Below are 19439 nucleotides of genomic sequence, written 5' to 3'. Positions count from 1 at the left end.
TGAGACCCACCTGGTTCACTTTATCAACCAGGGGTTCATTTAAGTTTTTACTCGTGTTCTAGAAGCTGCTGTCTTGCATCTGGTTCTGGAGGCTGATACCTCATGAAGCATCACTGCTCTGTCTGCTTCTGACAGCTGGCCAGGTCGGCCGGCCTGAGAGAGGGTATCTGGGACATGGGTGGCAGGAGACAGGGTGAGTGTGGGCCAAAGGCCAAAGCACAGAAAGCCAGCCCTCTTGGGAGCTGTCTCCTAACCCGTGCCCCTTGCACAACTCCAGGGGGGACTGTTCACATAGAACACGGAGACAGAGTCATGCGGTGTTTTTTGTCCCTCACATCCCCCACCATTTCGGGTCCCCCTGAGGTGGCCTCGTCAGAACGTGTGTCCGAATTCCTGTCTGGCCTGGCCTGGGGGCCTCGCCTGGGGAGCCCAGAGGGCAGTGGAGACCAGGAAGCCATCTCTCCAGGAAGGAGGAGGTGACAGTGGGAAGGAGAGGGAATGCCCTGCAGGCACGGGTGTCGGAAATGACCCTGCACAGTTCTGGTGCCACTGACAGCCCAGCGCACCTGCCCCTCTGCTCAGGTCATTTAAAACCGACCTGGGCACCTGGACTGTCTTCGTGGGCTCACGGTAGGACAGCCCCTTGTGAATGCTAACATGGAGGATTGTGGCCATTGGAACCAATGCTTGTGGATGTCAGAGGCAGCTATAATGGGCGCTCAGAGGGAAGGGCCCCGGATGAGATGCTGGGGGGAGAATGGAAAACAAATATGGTGGCTGCCTTCAAATTACATGTTCCAGCAGGAGGGCCCTGTTGGAAAAAAGCCACAGGAAGACTTTGTCTCCATTAGGAGAAAAACACGCCCCCTGTGTTGTTTTCAAGTCCTAAGGATGCATGCAAAAAGAATCATGCTCTTATTTACAAATGAGTGTTTCCTTTTATCATGAAAAGTAAGGATGGTGATTCAGTGTCTGCCATTTTGCTGGATGACGGGAAGCTATGTTACCATGTGAACTCATTATTTATATTCTCTCTCTTGCTTTCTGGTGTCTTTCCTCCTCCAGGGAACCAAGGATCGCTGCAGATTGTCACATTGTAAGATGATCTCCATTTCTGCCATTTTTGTCCTCCTTTCCCCAGGGTGCAGCAATTAGAGGAAGAAAATATGGAGCTTAGAACAACAGTGACTCGGCTCAAGTCGCAAACAGAGAAGCTGGATGAGGTGAGCAGCGGGGCCGGGCGTCTCGCCGACTGGGATCTTGAGCCAAATCCAGAGAGACGCAGCGTTGGCTGTCAGAGGCTTTAGTTTCTGGTTCCTGAAATTCTAGTAATATTGCTCTTGGGCGGGGGGGTCAGGGGGAAGGCAACAAAATATGAATAATTTATCTTTCTGTATTTCTGGTTTTCCATATTTTCTACTGGAAAATAAATATCTTCTAGGATATATTTCCTTATATAATGGGGGGAAAATAATAAAAAAGAGAGAGGTTAGCTTCTGTTTGGGCTGCCACCTTCTGCCCAAGTTTCATCTGGCTTCATTGAAGGACTTCAGAGGCCTGAGATTTTTCCAGCTATGTTTCTAGAATCCTAGGGGATATGGCCAATTCCTTAGGCTGTGGCTCTGTCTAGGGGGCTGCTCTGATGGCCCATTTGTCAAAGTGGCTGACATGGCCTCAGCGAAGTCCCTGGGGTACACGTAGTGAGCCCCTCTGGGAACTCGTCTGCACTGACCTGGTCTCCCCGGCTTCAGGAGCGGCAGCGCATGTCCGACCGGCTGGAGGACACCAGCCTGCGTCTCAAGGATGAGATGGACCTGTACAAGCGCATGATGGACAAGCTGCGGCAGAACCGCCTTGAGTTCCAAAAGGANCAACAGAGTGAAAAGCCAACCTACAGAATGGGAGAAAATGGTTGCAAACCAGATATCTCATAAGAGGCTAATATCCAAGATATATAAAGAACTCCAAAAAAATAATAAGTAACCCAAATAATAAATTGGCAAAAACTTGAACAGACATTTCTCCAAAGAAGATATATAAATGGCTAACAAGCATATGAAAATATGCTCTACATCACTAATTAGGGAAATACAAATCATCCAACCACAATCAGATACTATCTCATACCCATTAGGATGGCCATTATAAAACAACAACGACCAAAGGAAACAAGTATTGGCAGGAATGTGGAGAAATTGGAACCCTTGTGCACTACTGGTGGGAAGGTAAAGTGTGTAGACACTATGGAAAACAGCATAGAGGTACCTCAAAAAATTAAAACTAGCATTACCATATGATCCAGCAATCCCACTTCTGGGTATAGTCCCGAACTGTAGAGAGGATCTCAAGATATTTGCAAACCCATGTTCACTGCAGCGCTATTCACTAAATGTCCATTGTGGGATGAATGGATAAAGAAACACAATGGAATATCGTTGCGCCTTTGAAAAGGAAATCATATCATATGTGACAACATGTGGCATGAACCTTGAAGACATTATGCTAAGTGACATTATGCCAGTCACGAAAAAGACAAATACTGTGTGATTCCACTTATATGAGGTACCCTGAGTAGCCAACTCCTAAAAACAGGAGGTAGAATGGCGGTTGCCAGGGTCTGGAGGTAGGGGGAAAGCGCAGTTGCTGTTCAATGGGTATAGAGTTTCAGTTTTGCAAGATGATAAAGTTTCAGAGATCTGTTGCACAGCAATGTGCATAGAGTTAACACTACTGTACATTTAAAAATGGGTAAGATGGTAAATTTTACGTGTTTTTTGCCACACACAAAAGTAGTTTTCCTGGGTTTCCCCAAATCTCCACAATCTATACTTTTTTAAAAAGTTCTACAAATAAGCAAGGATGGCTTTGGGGTGGTGGTGGCAAAGTGGGCAATGTCGCGATTGGCCTGGCTTTTGTCTCCTCCTTGGTCGCTGGGCACAGGAGGATGGGCCCAGAGGGAGGCTGGCAGTTGGCCCCACCCTCCCCTGAGACGAGGGCTCTTCCTCTGCCATCCTAAGCACCCCTCCTGGAACAGACGCAGTGGCCAGACAAGGCCAAACAAGGACAGGGGGAACGAAAAGAAGTGCCTTCTTTTTTTGATTTAAAGAAAATACAGTATCTACAAAAAAGTGTCCAGTATCATAATAAGCACTCCGATTCCTACCATTTCAGCTTTTTACCTCTTTCATAGACTAAAAACAAAACCTTACCAATAAAGTCCCTTTTGTCCCCTGTGCCTCGCCAGTCTCCCTCCCTCCTTTATGTTTTTACTTTTACCTACTTTGTATGTCTTCCCCTTTAATAAATGGCATTTGTCCTACAACTTTTTTAAATCACATATTTTTGCACTCTATGCTGATAATCATTCCTTTGAATCTAGATGATTCCTTTTAATAGTGGCCAACTGTTCCATGGGCTGAACAGTCTATCAGATTCCTCCTCCATTCAGGTCGCTTTCAATTGTTCACTCTCACTTGCATTGTCGCCCTGAACATCTCCTTGTGCGCCCACATGGGCTCATCCTGGGCAAGGCCATCTTGTCTAACAGGATATTTAATCGGAGCCTGCTGTACAAGGCCTATGTCAGGGGTTGAAGGGCAAGGAGGGAGGGAAAGCAACCCGGGGAAAGTCACGTCCCCCACCCCTGCTGCCTGCCCCATCCCTCCCAGCTCCCTGCATCTTTCTCGGAGGGCCGGGCCCATCCACGCCTGCATTGCCCTTTTAGCCCCCTCGGCTCCCGGTTGACTTGGCCCGAGCTCCTGGTGCTGCCCGCGTAAGCTGCCAGCAGGACAGAAATGAGCGGGCCAACGTCACATGGCAGTGCACGGAGCGGGCTGAGACGCCAGCACAGACGCCAGGCCCTGCGTGGCTGGCTCGCGGCTGCTGTCTCCGCTTCCGCTCCGCGCTGTCTCCACCTGGGCTCTCCTCCGGATCCCTGCCCCTGCGGGTGCTGAAGGCCGGCCCGGGCTGGGCTCTCAAGAGCCGTGGGTTTGGGTCCTGCCATTAGCGGGACACTGGCGCCTGGCTTTGGCCCAGAGTGGGCAGGAGCCACTCTCTCGGAGGGGTCCTGGCTGGCGGGTCTGGAGGGGCGGGCGAGCAGCTAGGCCGGGGGTGGGGCCAGAGGAGGGGCCGGGGGCGGAGCATCACCCCTCCCGCGCTGGTGCCGCCTCCCCTCCACTGAGAGCTTTCAGTGACTGCTCGGCTGTCAGGCGCGGTGGCCAAGTGGTAAGGCGTCGGTCTCGTAAACCGAAGATCGCGGGTTCGAACCCCGTCCGTGCCTAGGATCTGAGGTCGGGGTTTGGCAGTGGGGCTTTGGTGTCCTCACGTGTGCTGTCCCTTCCTACTGTTACGAGACTTTTTTTTTCTAAATTTCGGATTCTGTTCAGTCCGTCTTCCAAATCCATCCTCTCCCCAGGCTCCGGGGCCAGGAGCGCAGGCCTGGCCAGCATGCTGGGGCTCGCGGGACCACTTGCAGATGTGCTCGACCCTGGCCACTCTGCGCTTTGCTGCCCACCGCCCACCCCCGTGCATCTTCCCGTAGCTCTACTCCTCCAGCCGCACTGCGCAGGGCAGACTTGTCTGGGATCCCTGTGCTACTGGTGGGGACCCTGAGACCGGAGATGAAGGTCCCGCCCTAGGCAATGGTCGCCAACGTAGGGGGCGTGGGGGATGGGGCGGGTGACCGGTCTTGCTGGTTTTGCATATCTAGCTAGCGTGCGGGAGAACTTTCCAGAAAGGGCGTTCGAGTTTTCTACAGTGGTGTTTTCTGGTTTCTGTTTGTTCCTTGAAAGGTGTGTTACCCATACGGCGCTTGCCGCCTGCCTTCTTGTCTAAGAGGCCAACGACATCGTTCCGCTGGTGGGCGTTTATTCCTTTCCCAGCCCTTGTGAGCTGAGCCTTTGAGTCTGGCCCCCGGCCAGCTATGGCACTCCCCAAGTCATCTCAAGGACAAGCCACCTAATTTAATGTGACATGATGCTGAGTCCCTCCCATTCCTGATACACTCCAGAATGTCTGTACCCTTCTTCAATTGTGACACTCAGCACTGAATATACTACTCCAGATATGGTCTCATTAATGAAATTCCAACCCCCTCATTCTCCATTCTATACTTCTGTTAATGTGACCAAAAAGTCGCATTGCCTTTTTGGAGGCCTTATTGCGTACTTGACCATAGGAGGCTTCAGATGGATTGAAAGCCAGCAGGGTCTCTTTGAGGTGGTGTGTAGGGTTATCAAAAGATGGGGTATAAGGCTCAGGCAGCAGGGAAATATATTGATGATTTTTTTTCCCCCTAAGACTCCAATAAATGGAAGAGATCTTCTTAGCCAAAGTCAATAAAAGAGGGTCAAAGTACAAAAGAGGTCAACATAGAGATGTTGGGGGGAGACATGGGTCCCCAAAGGTGAAGGGCCAGAGGCAGGGGTCAGGTATGGATCCCAGGTTAAGGTTGGTCACATACAAACCCCAAGGTGAGCATGGGAGAAAAGAGGTCTTGCAATCACCTTGAAGGCCTGTGGGTATTTACACTCAGTTCTGTGGTCGGTTCTTGGCTTAAAGGGTGAGGGCAGAGACAGAAGGGGACACCTAGCTTGAGTTGCTTGGATGACCTCTATTAAACCACTTACATACCCTGGATTTCAACCTCCTTTGTTGTAAAATTCGCAAGTCAAAAAAGGTATTTTCAAAATAGCTTGTGGCCTAAGATTCCAAGTTTCTACCTCAGAACCCGGACCTTGGAGAAGCAAGGGGACCTCAAGCTGCCCCACCCATCTCGCTCATGGCTGCCAAGGTGGTGAATCATAGTAGCCCCTTTCACAGTGGAGCCTGGTCCTTGCAACCTCACGATAGGATCTATGTGACCTCCGGCTCATAATCCAGAGAGTTACAGTAAGTGCTTCCTGATGGGCAGGACTAGAGCTGCAAGGGCCTGTGTCCTGCCAGTTGCCCCTTGCTCACACCGCCCCCTGCCCCTGCCCCCAGTTGTTCCCCCCAGGGTCTAGAATAGCACACGGGACCTCTGGTACTGCAGTTTGAGAACCATGCAGGCAAAACACAGCCATGGTGGGCAGCAAAAACTTCCAGGCCGTTTTAGAAAATATAAACAAACTACTTTAGGTCAGGCTTTTCCTTCCTGTGAGTGAATATTATTTAACTTAAAAGAAGAGTCTGGCACATATATACGTATATATATATTTTGCCTCATGCCATCGGTTTTAGTTCAGTATTCCACCCTGGAGATGTCTGTTTTTAAATCTTTTATTGTACAATAAAACAGATTCAAAAAAACACACCCATCAAGTGACTGTCTTAATGAATTCTAAGAACACCATCCAGGTCAGAGAATTTTGCCAGACACCCTAGAAACCTCTTTCATTTGCCCCCCTCCCAATCACACTTCCTCACAGCCAGAAGTTAGCCATGCTCCCTACTTTTATAGTAATCACTTCCTTGCATTTTTCCTTATCACCTAATTGAGCATCTTTGCATCTTTATACCTAGAGTTTACCTTCGCTCATTTTGAAAATTGATATATCCTTTAACCTTTTTTATTCAGTCACTAGGATACTCTTCTGTCCCTTTCATTTCCTTGCAGTGCATCTTGTTGAGGAACTTGGTCCATTTGATCTATAGATTTCCCCATAGTTTAGACGTTGCTGCCTGCAAACACTTAGGGCAGTTCAAGTATCTCTGTCCTTGGCATTTCCTACGAATTAGCAGGTAGATCTACTCGTAGACGCTGGGTTAGAGTCAGGTTCTATCCCTTTGACCTGATTCTGGTATCACCTCCTCCTCTAAGAAACCTCTGATTCCCCTAGGTAATGAGCCACTCAGCTTCTTGTCTGGGACCACTCTATGTGTCTCACACCGCAGCTGTGTCTCACTCATGTCTCACTCATGCCTGTGTTTCCAGCACCCGGTACAGAGATAGCCTGGCACAAAAGAGATCTCCACTTTGAGGGGTTGTGGAAGTCTTGCCTGAGGAGGTGACATTGTGGCTGGGCTCTGGAGGAGGGATAGGAATTTGCCCAAGCATAATACCCATAAGATCTTGGGTATTTCTGCCCTCGTTCAGTTATCTTTGACACTCAAATATGATCTAGGTTGCAGCTAAGCAGGCAAGGGCACCCTTCTCCCACCCGTGTCCCCTCTGACCTTGCATGTAAAACAGAATTTCAAATTAAGGAAGAAATGCTCATTCTCTGTAAACAGTTTTATCAGCAAGCATTTGAAAGCCCAAACCCATCCTTCTGGACAAAAGTTACCAATTTGGAATCGTGGACTGATAGGAAAGATAGCAACCATCCAACCCCCTCATTTCACAGCCAGAGAAACGGGCAAAAAGAAGGGAAGTGGTTTGTTCAAGGTTATCCAGAAAGCTCTACCTTTATCACATAGATTACGCTCTTCCGCAGGACAAGCACAAATCTGTTTGGAAAAGACATCTGCATTGTTACTTGACACGTGCCCAGGAGATGGCCCATCTCTTTGCCAGCCTGTGACCTAAGCAGGCTCTTCACTTGTCTAATATTCACCCCTGATCAATAGGAAAAGCACATCGCGATTGAAAGTACCAGGCTTGACCCCAGTACTCAGGCTGCGGAGAGACACGGGCACACACTGACAATGGTTGGATTCCTCAGGAAACACACTCCTAGTTCTTCTGTACCAAGTGCTCTAACATTTTCCAGGCACTTACCCTGCCTGTTGAAAGCCTTTCAAAGAACTCTGATTGACATGGCTGGGACTCTGGGTCAGTAGGGCTCCTTGTGTGACCTGGCTTCCCGGGAGCGGCCCACCACCCTTTCAGCCTCACTCCTTAGGTCATGTTCAGAATGTCAGGCCACCTGCCTCCTCCCCACCCCCGATTATGTAGGAAAACTGAATCCAGCTGGAAGCACTGCCTTGGCTTGGCTAAAATATTATTATACCTGGTGAGAACTGACTTCTTTCTGAGGAATTTACCCCTTTCCTGTTTCTTGAGTGTAAGGGATGTGTCTTCTCATGTGACCAAGATAGATAGAGGGGCTTCGGATATGTTGGCTGAATAAATGAAGGTCAACAACAACAACCAAGTCAAACTTTTCTTCCTACAGTTATGGAAGAGTCACGCTGGAAGAAATCACAGGGAAAAATCACATTCCAGTTTTGCCAGTGAGGAAACAAAGGCCCAGAGGCAGAGATAACTTATCAAAGATTGCACAGGAGTCAGGAACTGAAACAGGCCCCAAATGCTGATAAGACCAGTGATCCCAGTGTGGCTTTTCTGCAGGAAAGAGTTCATGCCCAGCCTGTCTTTCCCCTGAGCTCTAGGGCTCTCCTGTCCTAGCCATCTGGGCCGAGAAAAACAAAATCCATGTAAACTGCCATTTGAGCAAAATATTCTGAGAAAACAAGGTCCATTAATTCCATAGTCACACACAAAATACTCCGGGTTATGTGCAGCCCTTTTCTCCCTCTGGTCACCAGGATCCCTGTGTCGCCCGTCAGAGTTCTTTCTGGCCGATGTCAGGAAGCCGAAAAAGAGGCCCGCACAATCATGGCTGTAGAAGTGATTGGATGGTCCTGAGGAGGCAGCTGAGTGGAAAGGGCTCAGTACCGAGTGACCTTGGGTAAATCATTTCATCTCCCAAGTCCAATTTCCGTATCAGTAAAATAGGGGTTCTCCATCCTGCCCTTCCACTTCACAGCACTTTATCGCGTTGCTAAAGATGGTGGCAGGTGGTCATTATAAGCAGAGAATCAATACTGTACCGTGGTGTTGATATTAAATACTTTGAACGGTTTGGCCATCGGATGTCACTGTAAATGTTGGCCCTCTTGCCCTTGGGGGTTGTGGTCACTGCCTGAGAGGAAACTGGTGAAATCAACAGGCTTCAGGGGGAGTGCTTCTGTCTGTGTAGCTCAGGCCCCCCGGGGGCGGCGGGGGGGGCCCTGGGGAGGGTTTGGGGCAGCCAAGCCCATCCAGTAATGGCAAAGCTGGGTTCTCAGCAAATATTTACTGAGTATACATTATGTGCCAGGTACGGGGATACCGTAGTGTACTTTAGAGACAAAAATTTCTGCCTTGGGCAGGGGGTAGCTTACATTCTGGGAGATGGAGGCAGAGATCAGCAGCAGGGAGACAGAATATACTGAAATGAGTAAAATACGTGGCATAGTAAAGGAGACAAGGGCTATGGAGGGGAAACAAGCTTGGTTGGGGGATAAGAAGTGATGGGGAAGGGGGCTGCAATTTAAAATAGGGTAGCCAGGGAAGGCCTAGAGAAGAATCTAGAATGAGGGAAGCCAGAGAACAGGTCAGCGTCTCCAACTCTGTGGAATTTTGTCCCCAAGGCAAATTGATCCCTCCCAGCCACAGAGATGGTTGTGTGCAGCACCTGGCAGGGTGGCTGGGACATTAAGATTGTTCATGTCACACCCCAGCCCCACCTCAGGGGCTCTGAAGCCAGCTTGCTAAGGAGCTTGACTCCTGGGGGTCTTTGATGGAGGGATGCAAAAAGGACAGAAGCCAGGGGGCAAACTTGGAGAGGTACACTATTGTACATTGTAGGAAGGGCACGGATGCGCTGGATACTGGGCCTTTTTGAGATATTCACTAAGAGACAGCTGGTAGAAAGTGCACTAGACAAGGGAGGAGTTGGGTGGAGAGGGGCTGGTCTCAGGTCTGCACTTGCTGTCTGTGTGATCCCGGCAAGTAATTTCACCTGTAAAATGTGGGGAATAATAATACCTACACCCTCGGGTCATTGTGAGAGTGTAAGGAGAAGCTCTTAGCACCCAGCCTTGGCACCTAGACATTTCTCACTAACTGAGAGCCGCCATCATCATCACCACGGCATGCTCTCTAAGGCAGTATTTTTCAAATTTCAGGAGGTAACCCATCAGAGGATCATGAAATAAATTTAACAGTTTGCAAGCAGCATTTTTAATGGAACGGAATGGAATAACATAAACATATTTGAGTGCACAAGATTTGTTTCATAAGACACTTTTTATCCACATTAGGTATTTTCTACCATGGGGCAAAAATGAAAGTTTGAAAGTGACTGTTCTAAGGCAGTGTTTCTCTCAAGATGGTCACAAGGAGTGTTCTTCTAACTTTCGAAATTTGCCTACCATTATCACCATTTTGCCATATCAGAATACCACTTTTATTATTTACTAAATACTTGCCTTTGGGTTGGCTCATTTTAACCATTTTCGTCACATCATAACAATACTCGTCATGAAATTTACATTTAAAAATATATATTACTCTTTTTTTTTAACTAAATTCATCTTAAATCTGAACACCGCACTTTGGGAAACACTGGTGGTAAGAAGCATGATTGTGAAAGCGCTATCTCAGAGTAAAGCTGGGGTCCAACGGCACTGTGAGACACGGATGAGTCCCAAACCCTCAGGGTCCCTTTCTGCCCCTTGAGGTAGGCCCAGTCCACTGCCCAGCTTTCTGAGTTCTTGTAATTGACCTTCCCACGGTGGCTACCTCAAAAAGCAAAGGACAGGCCCCTGTCTGCTTGTAAATGGCTCAGGATCTTTCTTGGGAGGAGGAGGCTAGGGCCTTAGTATATATCTTTTTCTTGTGAGCTGTGTTCTGCCACTGCACCAAGTTTGCAGAATTTCCTTTCTTGTCCAGCTTTGATTCCATTGATGGGATTAAGTGCCCCCCACAGCCATGTCCTTTGATGTAGTCAGGGGGTAGCAGGGAGATTTCAAGCTCAGGGAGCAAATCTTAATCTTCTGCAGCCTTCCCTGAGATCAGCGCTGGGGTAAACCCATTACATCGCTGCCCTTTCATCCCCCCAGGACACTGCTCCTCCAGGCTCCTCGAGTCTCAGAGAGCCAAAGGGTTTGTCAAATTTAGAGAGAGCAATAAAAGGGGAAGAGAAAGCAGAGCTCGAACCCCAGGCCCCCTCCAGCACCCGCAGCATCACCAGCAATGTCAGGCCATCTTCTTCTTTCTTCCTTTCTAATCCTGAGCTCCCACAAAATGGGGATTACAGAGGCTTGGGCCAGCGGCCTGCCCTGGGCACCTCTGCCTTCCATCCCTCTGGGAGCTGCTCTGTCCTGGGATCTCCATGTGGGGGGAGCTGGCAAATTAAGCAGAGAAACCATTCAACTCCCACAGCAGTGAGGTTTTAAGAAATGATTTGGATTGGTGAAGCCAGGAAAGAAAAGACAGGGACATAGCCAATATCTGTGTCAGGACACAAACAGATATACCTCATTATTTTCTTTAAATGAAATCTAACTCCAAGGCTCCATCTGACAGAGGCAGGGGAACTCAATCTCAGTTGTTATTCCGGCTTCCCCACCACTCCCTCTTCCATGGTCTCTGGCCACCTTGAGGATGGGGATGTTGACAGAGGCCTATGGATACTCCAGACTGGTCTCAGACGAGGCAGGCAGTTAGTTACTCCCGGGCGTCCTGGCGTCTCCAGAGAGAGAGAGAGTGAGCGAGAGAGAGGAGCAGTAGATCGGCACGAAAGGGGATTCTACTAACTTCCGATCCCTCTCCAATCTTAGGAAACCTACCCCTCAGTCTCGCATCGTTTCAGTACCCCCCCCCATCCTCCCCACAGACCCCCTAAAGAAACTCGGGTTTTCGGGAAACACAGCTAGGAAGAGAGGTTGTCTGCAGGCAGCTAGACTGGGGAACGGAAGCATGCTGCTTGGTACTACTATGCTTGGTGTTTTACATTTATCTCGTTGATTTGTCACCAAAGCCCCGCAAGAAGGGCCTGGCTGGCTCCGGGTCCCAGATGCGAAGGTTGAGGCCAGCTGCAGAAGCGCTCCCCCGGGGTGGGGACACGGCCCGGGAATGGAGCGGCCGGCAGGGGGCTCTCTGCGCTGGCCTGCGCGGGAGGAAGCGCTGGCAGCGGCTCGGGTCTCGGAGTGGTCAGAGGAGGAAAAGGGAAAATTACTGGAGCTCGGAGGCGGGAAGGGCTGCGTGACTGGGAGGAAGGCACTGGAGACTGTCGAGTCGGACTGCCTGTCCCCGTACCCTATCCCTGGGGCAGCTTCGGCAGCCTGGGAGAAGGCGCCTAGGCCGCCACCCAACCCCTGCCCTGGTATCTTCCTGCCCGCGCCGCAGGCTGGTGCGGGCGCCGCAGGCTGGTGCGGGCGCCGCAGGCTGGAGCGGGTGGCGCCACCGAGGGGCTGGCGGAGGGCGGGCCCGGGGCGGGGCGCCGTCCTTTTGGCTCCAGAGGTGGTGCGGGCGGGCGCTGGCAGAGTCCGCTCGCCAGGAGCCGTGGGGTGCGGAGCCTTCCTGATGTGTCACCAGCACGTGGAGCCAGCTCGGGCCGTGCAAGTGAGCGGAACTCCCCCAACTTTCGAGGGGTCGCGACATGTCGCTCCTGTCCCAGCTGCACCAGGCTTATCCTTCTTGGGGCAGGGGCGGCCGCGGCCCCTAGGTCCCGGGAAGGTCGAGCAGGGCTCCGGCTCACAGCGCGCAAGGCGCGGGGAACGTCGGGGCGCAGGGCCTGGCTCGCAGTGACTCCCCCCAACCCCGGCGGTGGCGCGGCCTGCATTGGGAGGCCGTTCAGCCGGGCCCTGCGCCCCGCGGATCTGAGCGCAGGTAACCGATGTAGCACCGAGCTGGGCCTCGAGAGCGCGGCGTGGGATTGTGGAGAAGTTTCTAGTGTAACTCTGGTGCTTGGCTGGAGGGTGAGGGGGGGGAGGCTAGGTCCCCGCACCTCCCCCACCCCCTTCCCTTGGCCTGCGCGGGGCGGCTAGAGGTGGCCTGGAAGCCACCACACGCTGAGCTTCGAGCATCGTGTAACCCTTCCAGGTCTGGTTTCGGAGCCCGCGGGCTGAGGTCGGGTGGGGTGGGTGTCTTCTTTGGGGACGCCGCTTGGGGAAAACCCAGAGCGTCGGCGGAGCAGCGCGCTGTGGAAAGCGGGCAGCCGGACCCAGCCCGATGGAAACCGTCCGGGGCGCGCCCGCACCCCGAACAACGAGACGCGCGGGAGCTGAGGGCTGGGTCTTTGCGGGCGAGATGAGGGTGTCAGTTCAACTGGCCTACAAAGTCCCAGTCCTCGGCTCCCGGGACCGGCGGCTCCTCCGAGCTCCCGGCCGGCTTTCTCCCGGCCCGCGCGAGCTCAGCGCCCAGGCGGGGACATGGACACCGGCCCAACAGCCACCTCCTGGGTCCACACTGGAGAGGGGGTGGCATAGCATGCTCACCCCGGGCTTGATGCGGAGATTCCAGGGATCCCTGCGTTTTGCGGGAGCACGGGGGACGTGCTCCGAAATTTGAGTCGGTCACTTAGCGCGGTCCGTGTCCTCCGGAGGGGGGATCCCTGCCAGGGCAGACCAGTTGTGAGGGCAGAGACAGCTCGCCTCTCCTGTGGGTTGAGCCCATTCGCCTACCCGGGCCTGCCCCGCTGCGCTTTCTAGAATGGTAAACTTGAGCTTGGGGGTGAGGAGGAGCGCCCGATTTGTAGAGTTGCTCTTGACGCGACGCACGGAGATTCAGCCCCTGTGGACAGGGAAGCCCCTGTTACTCCCCCCCCCCCATTTCTTTAAAGATGCATCTTTGTGGGTGTGTTTCTAATGGCGGGTCTTTTGTTCCTTGACATATGCTACATAATAATTGACCTGCTCTGAGTCCTCTTCAAGTTTTATGCTGCGGTTCCTTTCTTAAACCCTCTATTCAATAACTTTGTTTCTACTCCCCCCCTGGAAAAAGAAAAACCCACCAACCCCTGACACCTGGGTTTTGCTTCGTGTTGGAACTTTAATTTTTATTTGTTTGTGTTGTGTTTTGGCTGTCTTGGCAGTGGGGTCTTGGAAAAACATTTGGGAACACAGAGTAAGGTGACCAGAACTGAGTGAGGGCAAGGTGACAAAATAGGGCGCCTTGAGCCCCCCGTCTTCCTGGCTTTGGAAAACAGGAGAGGCTTCTAGAAGCAGGAAGGAGGGAAAGGGAAAAAACAGCCCAGCCTGGCTGGCCCACCTCTCTCAAAGTTGTGCAAAAGACCTATTCGGGAAGGTTTTTCCGTGGACTGCTGTGGGCTAGTATAGAGTACACCTTGCAGGAATCCTTAGACACCTCAGTCCCTGTTTTGGTGGCCATGTGGGGGCCTGAATGGAGGGAGGTAGAGGGGAGCCCCATGGGCTGTGGGGTCACCAAAGCAGGGTTAGTTGGGCCTGTGAGCCCGGGAGAGGGAACAGCCCTGCACTGCAATTGGCCCACATTTTTTCAGTGTGAGCTTTATCCTGCAAGGCTGTAGTCAGTGTAACGTGAAGACGCCAGAATTATGGGAGAAAAGAGTTTCTTTGGCCATGGATCTACATGTACATGCCTATTGACAAATTCTCAGTTTTGAGGCAAAATCATCTAGGAATGGACTGGTGGGAGCTTCAAAAGGGAGGCCTTGCCCTCATTAAGGAAAAGGCTCCCTTCAGAGTACTGAATCAGGTTGGGAAAAGAAAATTCTCCCTTTGAACCTATGCCTCTACCTGCCCAGGCAGGGGATTAGTATCTTAAAGTAAATGAAGTGGAAATCTCTAGAATATCTCGTGGTCATAAAGCACCCGCAGAATTAGGCTGGAGCTCTGAGATGCACCACCTTGAAGGGGACAGGCGTGGGGACAAGGCACATAAATCTCTGGAAGTAAGGCATAAGGAGCCTGCAACACCCCGGCCTCCCCAGGCCTGGTCCAGGAGACAGGCAGTTTTCCCTAAGGTTGTACCCCATCCTCTGGGGCAGGGGTTGGCAAACTGCAGTTCCTGAGCCACATGCGACTCTTTGGGTATGTACATGTGTGAAGTTTTCTTATTTTACTAAAGATATTATTAATAATATTACTTGTTATAATATTACTTTAAATTTTCCTTATTTGTAAAAATATATTTATGGCTCTTGAATCATTTTTAAATTGTTGTGAGGGACAGGATTGGCCCTTCCGTCTCAAAAGTTTGCCGACCTCTGTTCTGGGGCAGACTAGGGGTTTAGGGATTTTTAGGAAACGCATTGGCACGAAAATTCTTTGGGGGAAGTGAGCGATTAGGTTTTTCCTTCTTGGGATTTTTCCTTTGCAAAATGTGTTTGAATCAGTAGCCTGCAGGTCTTGCCTCCCACAGCCAGTTTGTTTTAAGCCGTTGTGTTTAGGAATTGCGTTTTAGTTGAGAGCTTTTTGGTTTTGCGGTCCCTTTTGAATTCTAGTTTCCTGGAGCAGAAGCCTCTTCCTCCCCTTCACCCCTACTCGAATCCATTCCTCTAAGCTGGGTACCTCCAGGCTGGGAGAAGTCAGATTTGTTTTGCCCAAGAGCCGGCTTCAGGACGCAGCTAACTGCAAGGTGGAAAGCTGGTGAGAGGGAAGGATTTTAGCCAGACCCTCAGGCAGACCCACAGAAGACTCCTGAAATCCAAGTGGACTCCCAGTTCTGCCTACTTGCATTCTCTCAACTCTTAAGTAAATTGCAACCTGGTGAATAATTAACCTTGTCCTTGTAGCTTTTTTTTTTTTTTTTGGTAAGAAAAATCAAATCCCAACCTATGAAAAATTAGAGATCAATTTTTGTCTAGCAGGATTGGATTGACGAGGGAAGTGTGGGGAAAAGCAAGTGGATCCTCTCATCTCCACCCCGAAATCTTCGCAACTCCAGAAATTCTGATACTTAGAAATCTCTTCAGAGTTCCACTGGTTGGTCAGGAAATATTTTTGGGGGGGAGGGGTGCCCTCTGAGCTGCTTCCCCAAGTTCTCTTCACTGCCTCTTTTTCCGAGATGTCTGTACCCTCCGAGTCAGAATTCTGTCCCCTACTTGGTGTAACAACAGCTGGGCTGTCTCTCCTGCCCAGAGCTGATTCTGTTGCTGGGCCAGTTTGCAGCTTTCTTGCATGGGATGGTAAATATTTGGCCTGTCTCAGTTCTTTTACACAAAAGAACCGCACTCCTAATCTGCGACAAGTCTAGGAAAGAGCTGTCTCAGAAGCAAGGGGTCAGTCAGTTTGGGTTCCGTGAAGGATTTTTCTTCAGGCAGCACAGGGTGAGGGCCATGAAGATGGACTTTGGGTCCAGATGTGTTGGACTGGGAGTCCTAACTGCCACTTGCCAGCTGGGTGGCCTTTGACAAGTAACTTCTCTGTGCCCATTTCTTCCCTTGTGAATGAGGGTTATGATACCTACCTTGTAAGCTTGTGGTGAGGCTTATATGGAAAATGTAGGCACAGTGCCTGGCACACAACAGTGGACCTTTGACTGGTAGTCCGCATCTCCTCGGATCTTCTTTTCAGTCGGCCTGTGTATACGTGCTGGTGAGAAGGGTGCGGAGTGACTGAGACCTCAGTCTTGTGAGACTACTGCTTGCTAGCATGTGGCCTTAGGTAAGTTACCCAACCCACTAGCAACAGCAGCTTTGTCATCATAAGGCTCGGATAAGGTCTAGGAACCCCTTCCCCTGTCTGAGACTCAGTCTTCCAGTTTTTACTGTCCACCAACCATGTGCCAGGGACTGGGCCAGGCTGGGGATCCAACCGTGAGTGAGACAGGATGGCTTCTCGTTGCCCATTCGGATTTGTACCCCAGCTCTGAGAGCAGATGAGGGGTGTTGTGAGTCCACTTGTGGTAGCTGAGGCTGAGACTCAGAGGGGAAAGGCTCCCCTAGGACCCCACAGCTGCCTTTGGTGCCACAGGAGCCAGATGGCTAGCCTGCTGGGTGCAGCAGAGCCTACCAGGTTGGGAGCCAACAAGCGTGAGCTGTGGAGCAGGAGGTGGAGGGGCCTGGATTAGCCAGCACAGAGTCCTTAAAGGAACCCTGGGTGTGCAGATGTGGCCACCTAGCACATCTGCTCTGCAGTGCAGCCAGACCAAAAGGCCCAAAGACTCCAGTTCTGACACTGAGCATGTTTCAGGAAAGGTCCCCAGGAAAGGGATTGCCACAGCTGCTCTTGGCTTGCATGCTCATTGACCCAGTGGGCAAGCTAAGCACAGTCTAGTGGGACCAGTCAAGCAGGGGATAAAATCAAAATGGGGAAGGGAAAGGAAGTCATTTGATATACCCCCAAAAAATGCTCAAGAGTGATCATCATGGGGAGAAAAAATAAATCAGAATTTTCTTGGACTTCCTTATGCTTTTTTATGGCTCAGTGTTTTTATTTTGAATTTCAAACTGGAGTTGGACATAGACCATAATCTTTTCAGTGCTTTAGAGCCTTGAGTAGTCCTAACTGGTGTGGGCAGGACAGAGAGAGGGACACAGAGCAGGTGACTTCTCACCCACTGCACGGCTCCCTCCCGCCTTCCCTTGGCACAGTCAAGGGAATTTTGAAATCACCCTGTAGCCAGACCCCTAGTGCTCGCTGCCCAGGGGAACCGGGGAGGGAGGTGCTGTGTGGAAAGAACCATGGCCTGATTTCAATCTCAGCTCTGCCACTTTGGGCCTGAGAGCCCTCTTCTCTGTCAACTGGAGGGGGTCGGCCTGAATACGCTGTGCACCCATGTAGAATCTTCTAAGATTCTGAGCCAGGAGGCGCAGAGGAGGGCATAAGGTTGGAACTTGGGGCTGTGGTTTGGAGGGCTGGAGGAAGGACTCAGAGATGTGCAGCTGGGAAATTTGGATTAGCCCGTGAAGACTGTGGTTCATTCTCATGAAGCTCACTTCCTCTCACTGGATTTCTGCCCTGGGGTGTGTGGGGGTATAAGGGGAAACACGGGCTTCTTCTTGGTGACTGAGGCTTAAATTCTGGCCTTTCCAAGCTAACATTTCAGACATCGTCCTTTCTCTCTCCGTGTCCATTATAAGGTAGATCGCCTTCCCCACCCTTCTGAAAACAATTAAACTCATAGCTGCTTATAGGCTGACGGCACCTGGCTTTCCAGGAGAGACTGATGGAAGACAGAAAATGCTTTCCTGCTTAAGGCAGGCGCTGGGGAAAGGGCGTTGGCTTTGCGGTTGGAAAGCTGGCTCTCCCGTGGACTAGCTGGGTGACCTTGGGCCAGTGATGTGCCTCCCTGAGACTCATTTTCCCCGTGTGTGATAACAACATGCACACTGTGTAGGGCTTTACGAGAACTGAATGAGATTGCCTGTGTAAAACGCTGGGCACGTGGTAGCTGGTCTCAAGTGACACTGCAGTTCATCCCAGGGCCAGTAGGGCCAGTGAAGAAACACCAGTGAGGTCACGGGAGGACTACCTGAGCCTGGCAAGCCTGCTTGCTGGCTTAATATCTGGGGAGAAAACACTGGGAAAAAAAGCAATTCCTTGCAGTGTATGCTGGAGAAGGAGGGGAGTGTACCTACTTTTTGAGGGAGACATGCCTGGTACAACCTAGGCGGGGAAGGGGGTGAAGGTGGAGCCAGACGTCCATGTGGGTTCACGTGATCACTGCTTCAGCCCACCTGAGGGGACAGGTCAGTGGGAGAGTCGGGCTAACATTCTCTCGGATTTCTTTCTATCGAGCTTGCTGTTGTAAGCTTAAGAACATGAGGGGGGGGAAATTTTGAAAATGTGTCCTTGCTCTTGGAACTTTGAGGGCGATGAAGCAGATACTTTGAACCAGGGCTTACATAGAAGCAAAACATTGATCTCCAGCTTTCCTGGCCAGACCACTGTATATCTGGGAAAAGTCAACCACTTGCTCCCAGCTGGTTAGTGTGGAGGGCTTACCCTCCCCTGGCCTGAGTCTTTCTCCCTCTCTCCCTCCTCCTGTGTCTGGTGATAGCAAGCGTTCATTGTCGCTCAGGTCTGGGCGCATGCTAACCTTGGCCAGATCGCTGAATGTTAAACCATCTGGCAAAATATCACATTTCGACAATGGGCCTTTTCTATATAGATGGGGATTGAGGGGGGCAGTGCCGGGGTGCTAGAAAACCACTTAAGCATTGACAGTGGACAGGGGCAGGATCTAGGATCCTGACTTTGAATGATAGAGGTGGGGATGGAGCAGGGGGGCTACTCCTTAAAATAGAAGCCCTAGAACCCAACACCCCCCCCACCCCACCCCCGTTTCCAGAGCCTGAGTGGAGGAGGGGGCTGCAGACAACCTACCTTGCTTGGCACCCTCCGTTTTGTCCTTTCGGTGGATTTTCTTGTCATGAGACAAGTCGTGACAAACATCCCTTTGCCCTTTGGGCTGGGGTGTTGTGAGGCGTCCTGCCTGGAAACCCAGCCTCCTTCACTTGGGAGCCATAATTAGGCAAGGGAACAGTTCACGGGCCCTTGATTCAATAAAGACCCTTTTATGATGTTGGTTTTTCCCAGAAAAATAATACCACTTTGGCCCGTTTATTGCATTTAGATGTGTAATCATATTAGACTAAGCAGCCCGGGGGACCGAAGTTACGTAGTTAGGGTTTTCACCAAAGCCTGTTAACCCAGTCTTCAGAGGAAAACAGTGTCCTCAGAAAAAAAAAAAACAACAAGAAGCATTTTTGAGGATTTTCTCCCTCGGCATTTAAAGACATTTTCTTCCATCAGGGTGAGAGAGA

The 19439-nt window shown here is 51.0% G+C and overlaps 1 protein-coding gene and 1 non-coding gene across 2 annotated transcripts in view; both read left to right on the top strand.

The window, feature by feature from the left end:
• The window catches only part of RAB11FIP4 (RAB11 family interacting protein 4), a 95387-nt gene extending 81857 nt beyond the window's left edge, over positions 1-13530 (top strand). The window contains exons 10-13 of the mRNA XM_019646972.1: positions 1142-1223; positions 1752-1870; positions 12968-12974; positions 13462-13530. Of these exons, the coding sequence (XP_019502517.1) occupies positions 1142-1223; positions 1752-1870; positions 12968-12974; positions 13462-13530 (277 nt within the window). The remainder of the gene's footprint in view (positions 1-1141; positions 1224-1751; positions 1871-12967; positions 12975-13461) is intronic.
• On the top strand, positions 4208-4279 carry TRNAT-CGU (transfer RNA threonine (anticodon CGU)). The gene has a single exon. It is a non-coding gene; the product is annotated as a tRNA-Thr (tRNA).
• Positions 13531-19439: the final 5909 nt, after the last annotated feature.

Source organism: Hipposideros armiger, unplaced genomic scaffold (assembly GCF_001890085.2).
Source record: "Hipposideros armiger isolate ML-2016 unplaced genomic scaffold, ASM189008v1 scaffold_108, whole genome shotgun sequence".
In the NCBI taxonomy this organism is placed as follows: domain Eukaryota; kingdom Metazoa; phylum Chordata; class Mammalia; order Chiroptera; family Hipposideridae; genus Hipposideros; species Hipposideros armiger.
The sequence above is the reverse complement of the archived record's forward strand: the minus strand, read 5'-3'. Positions and strand labels throughout refer to the sequence as shown.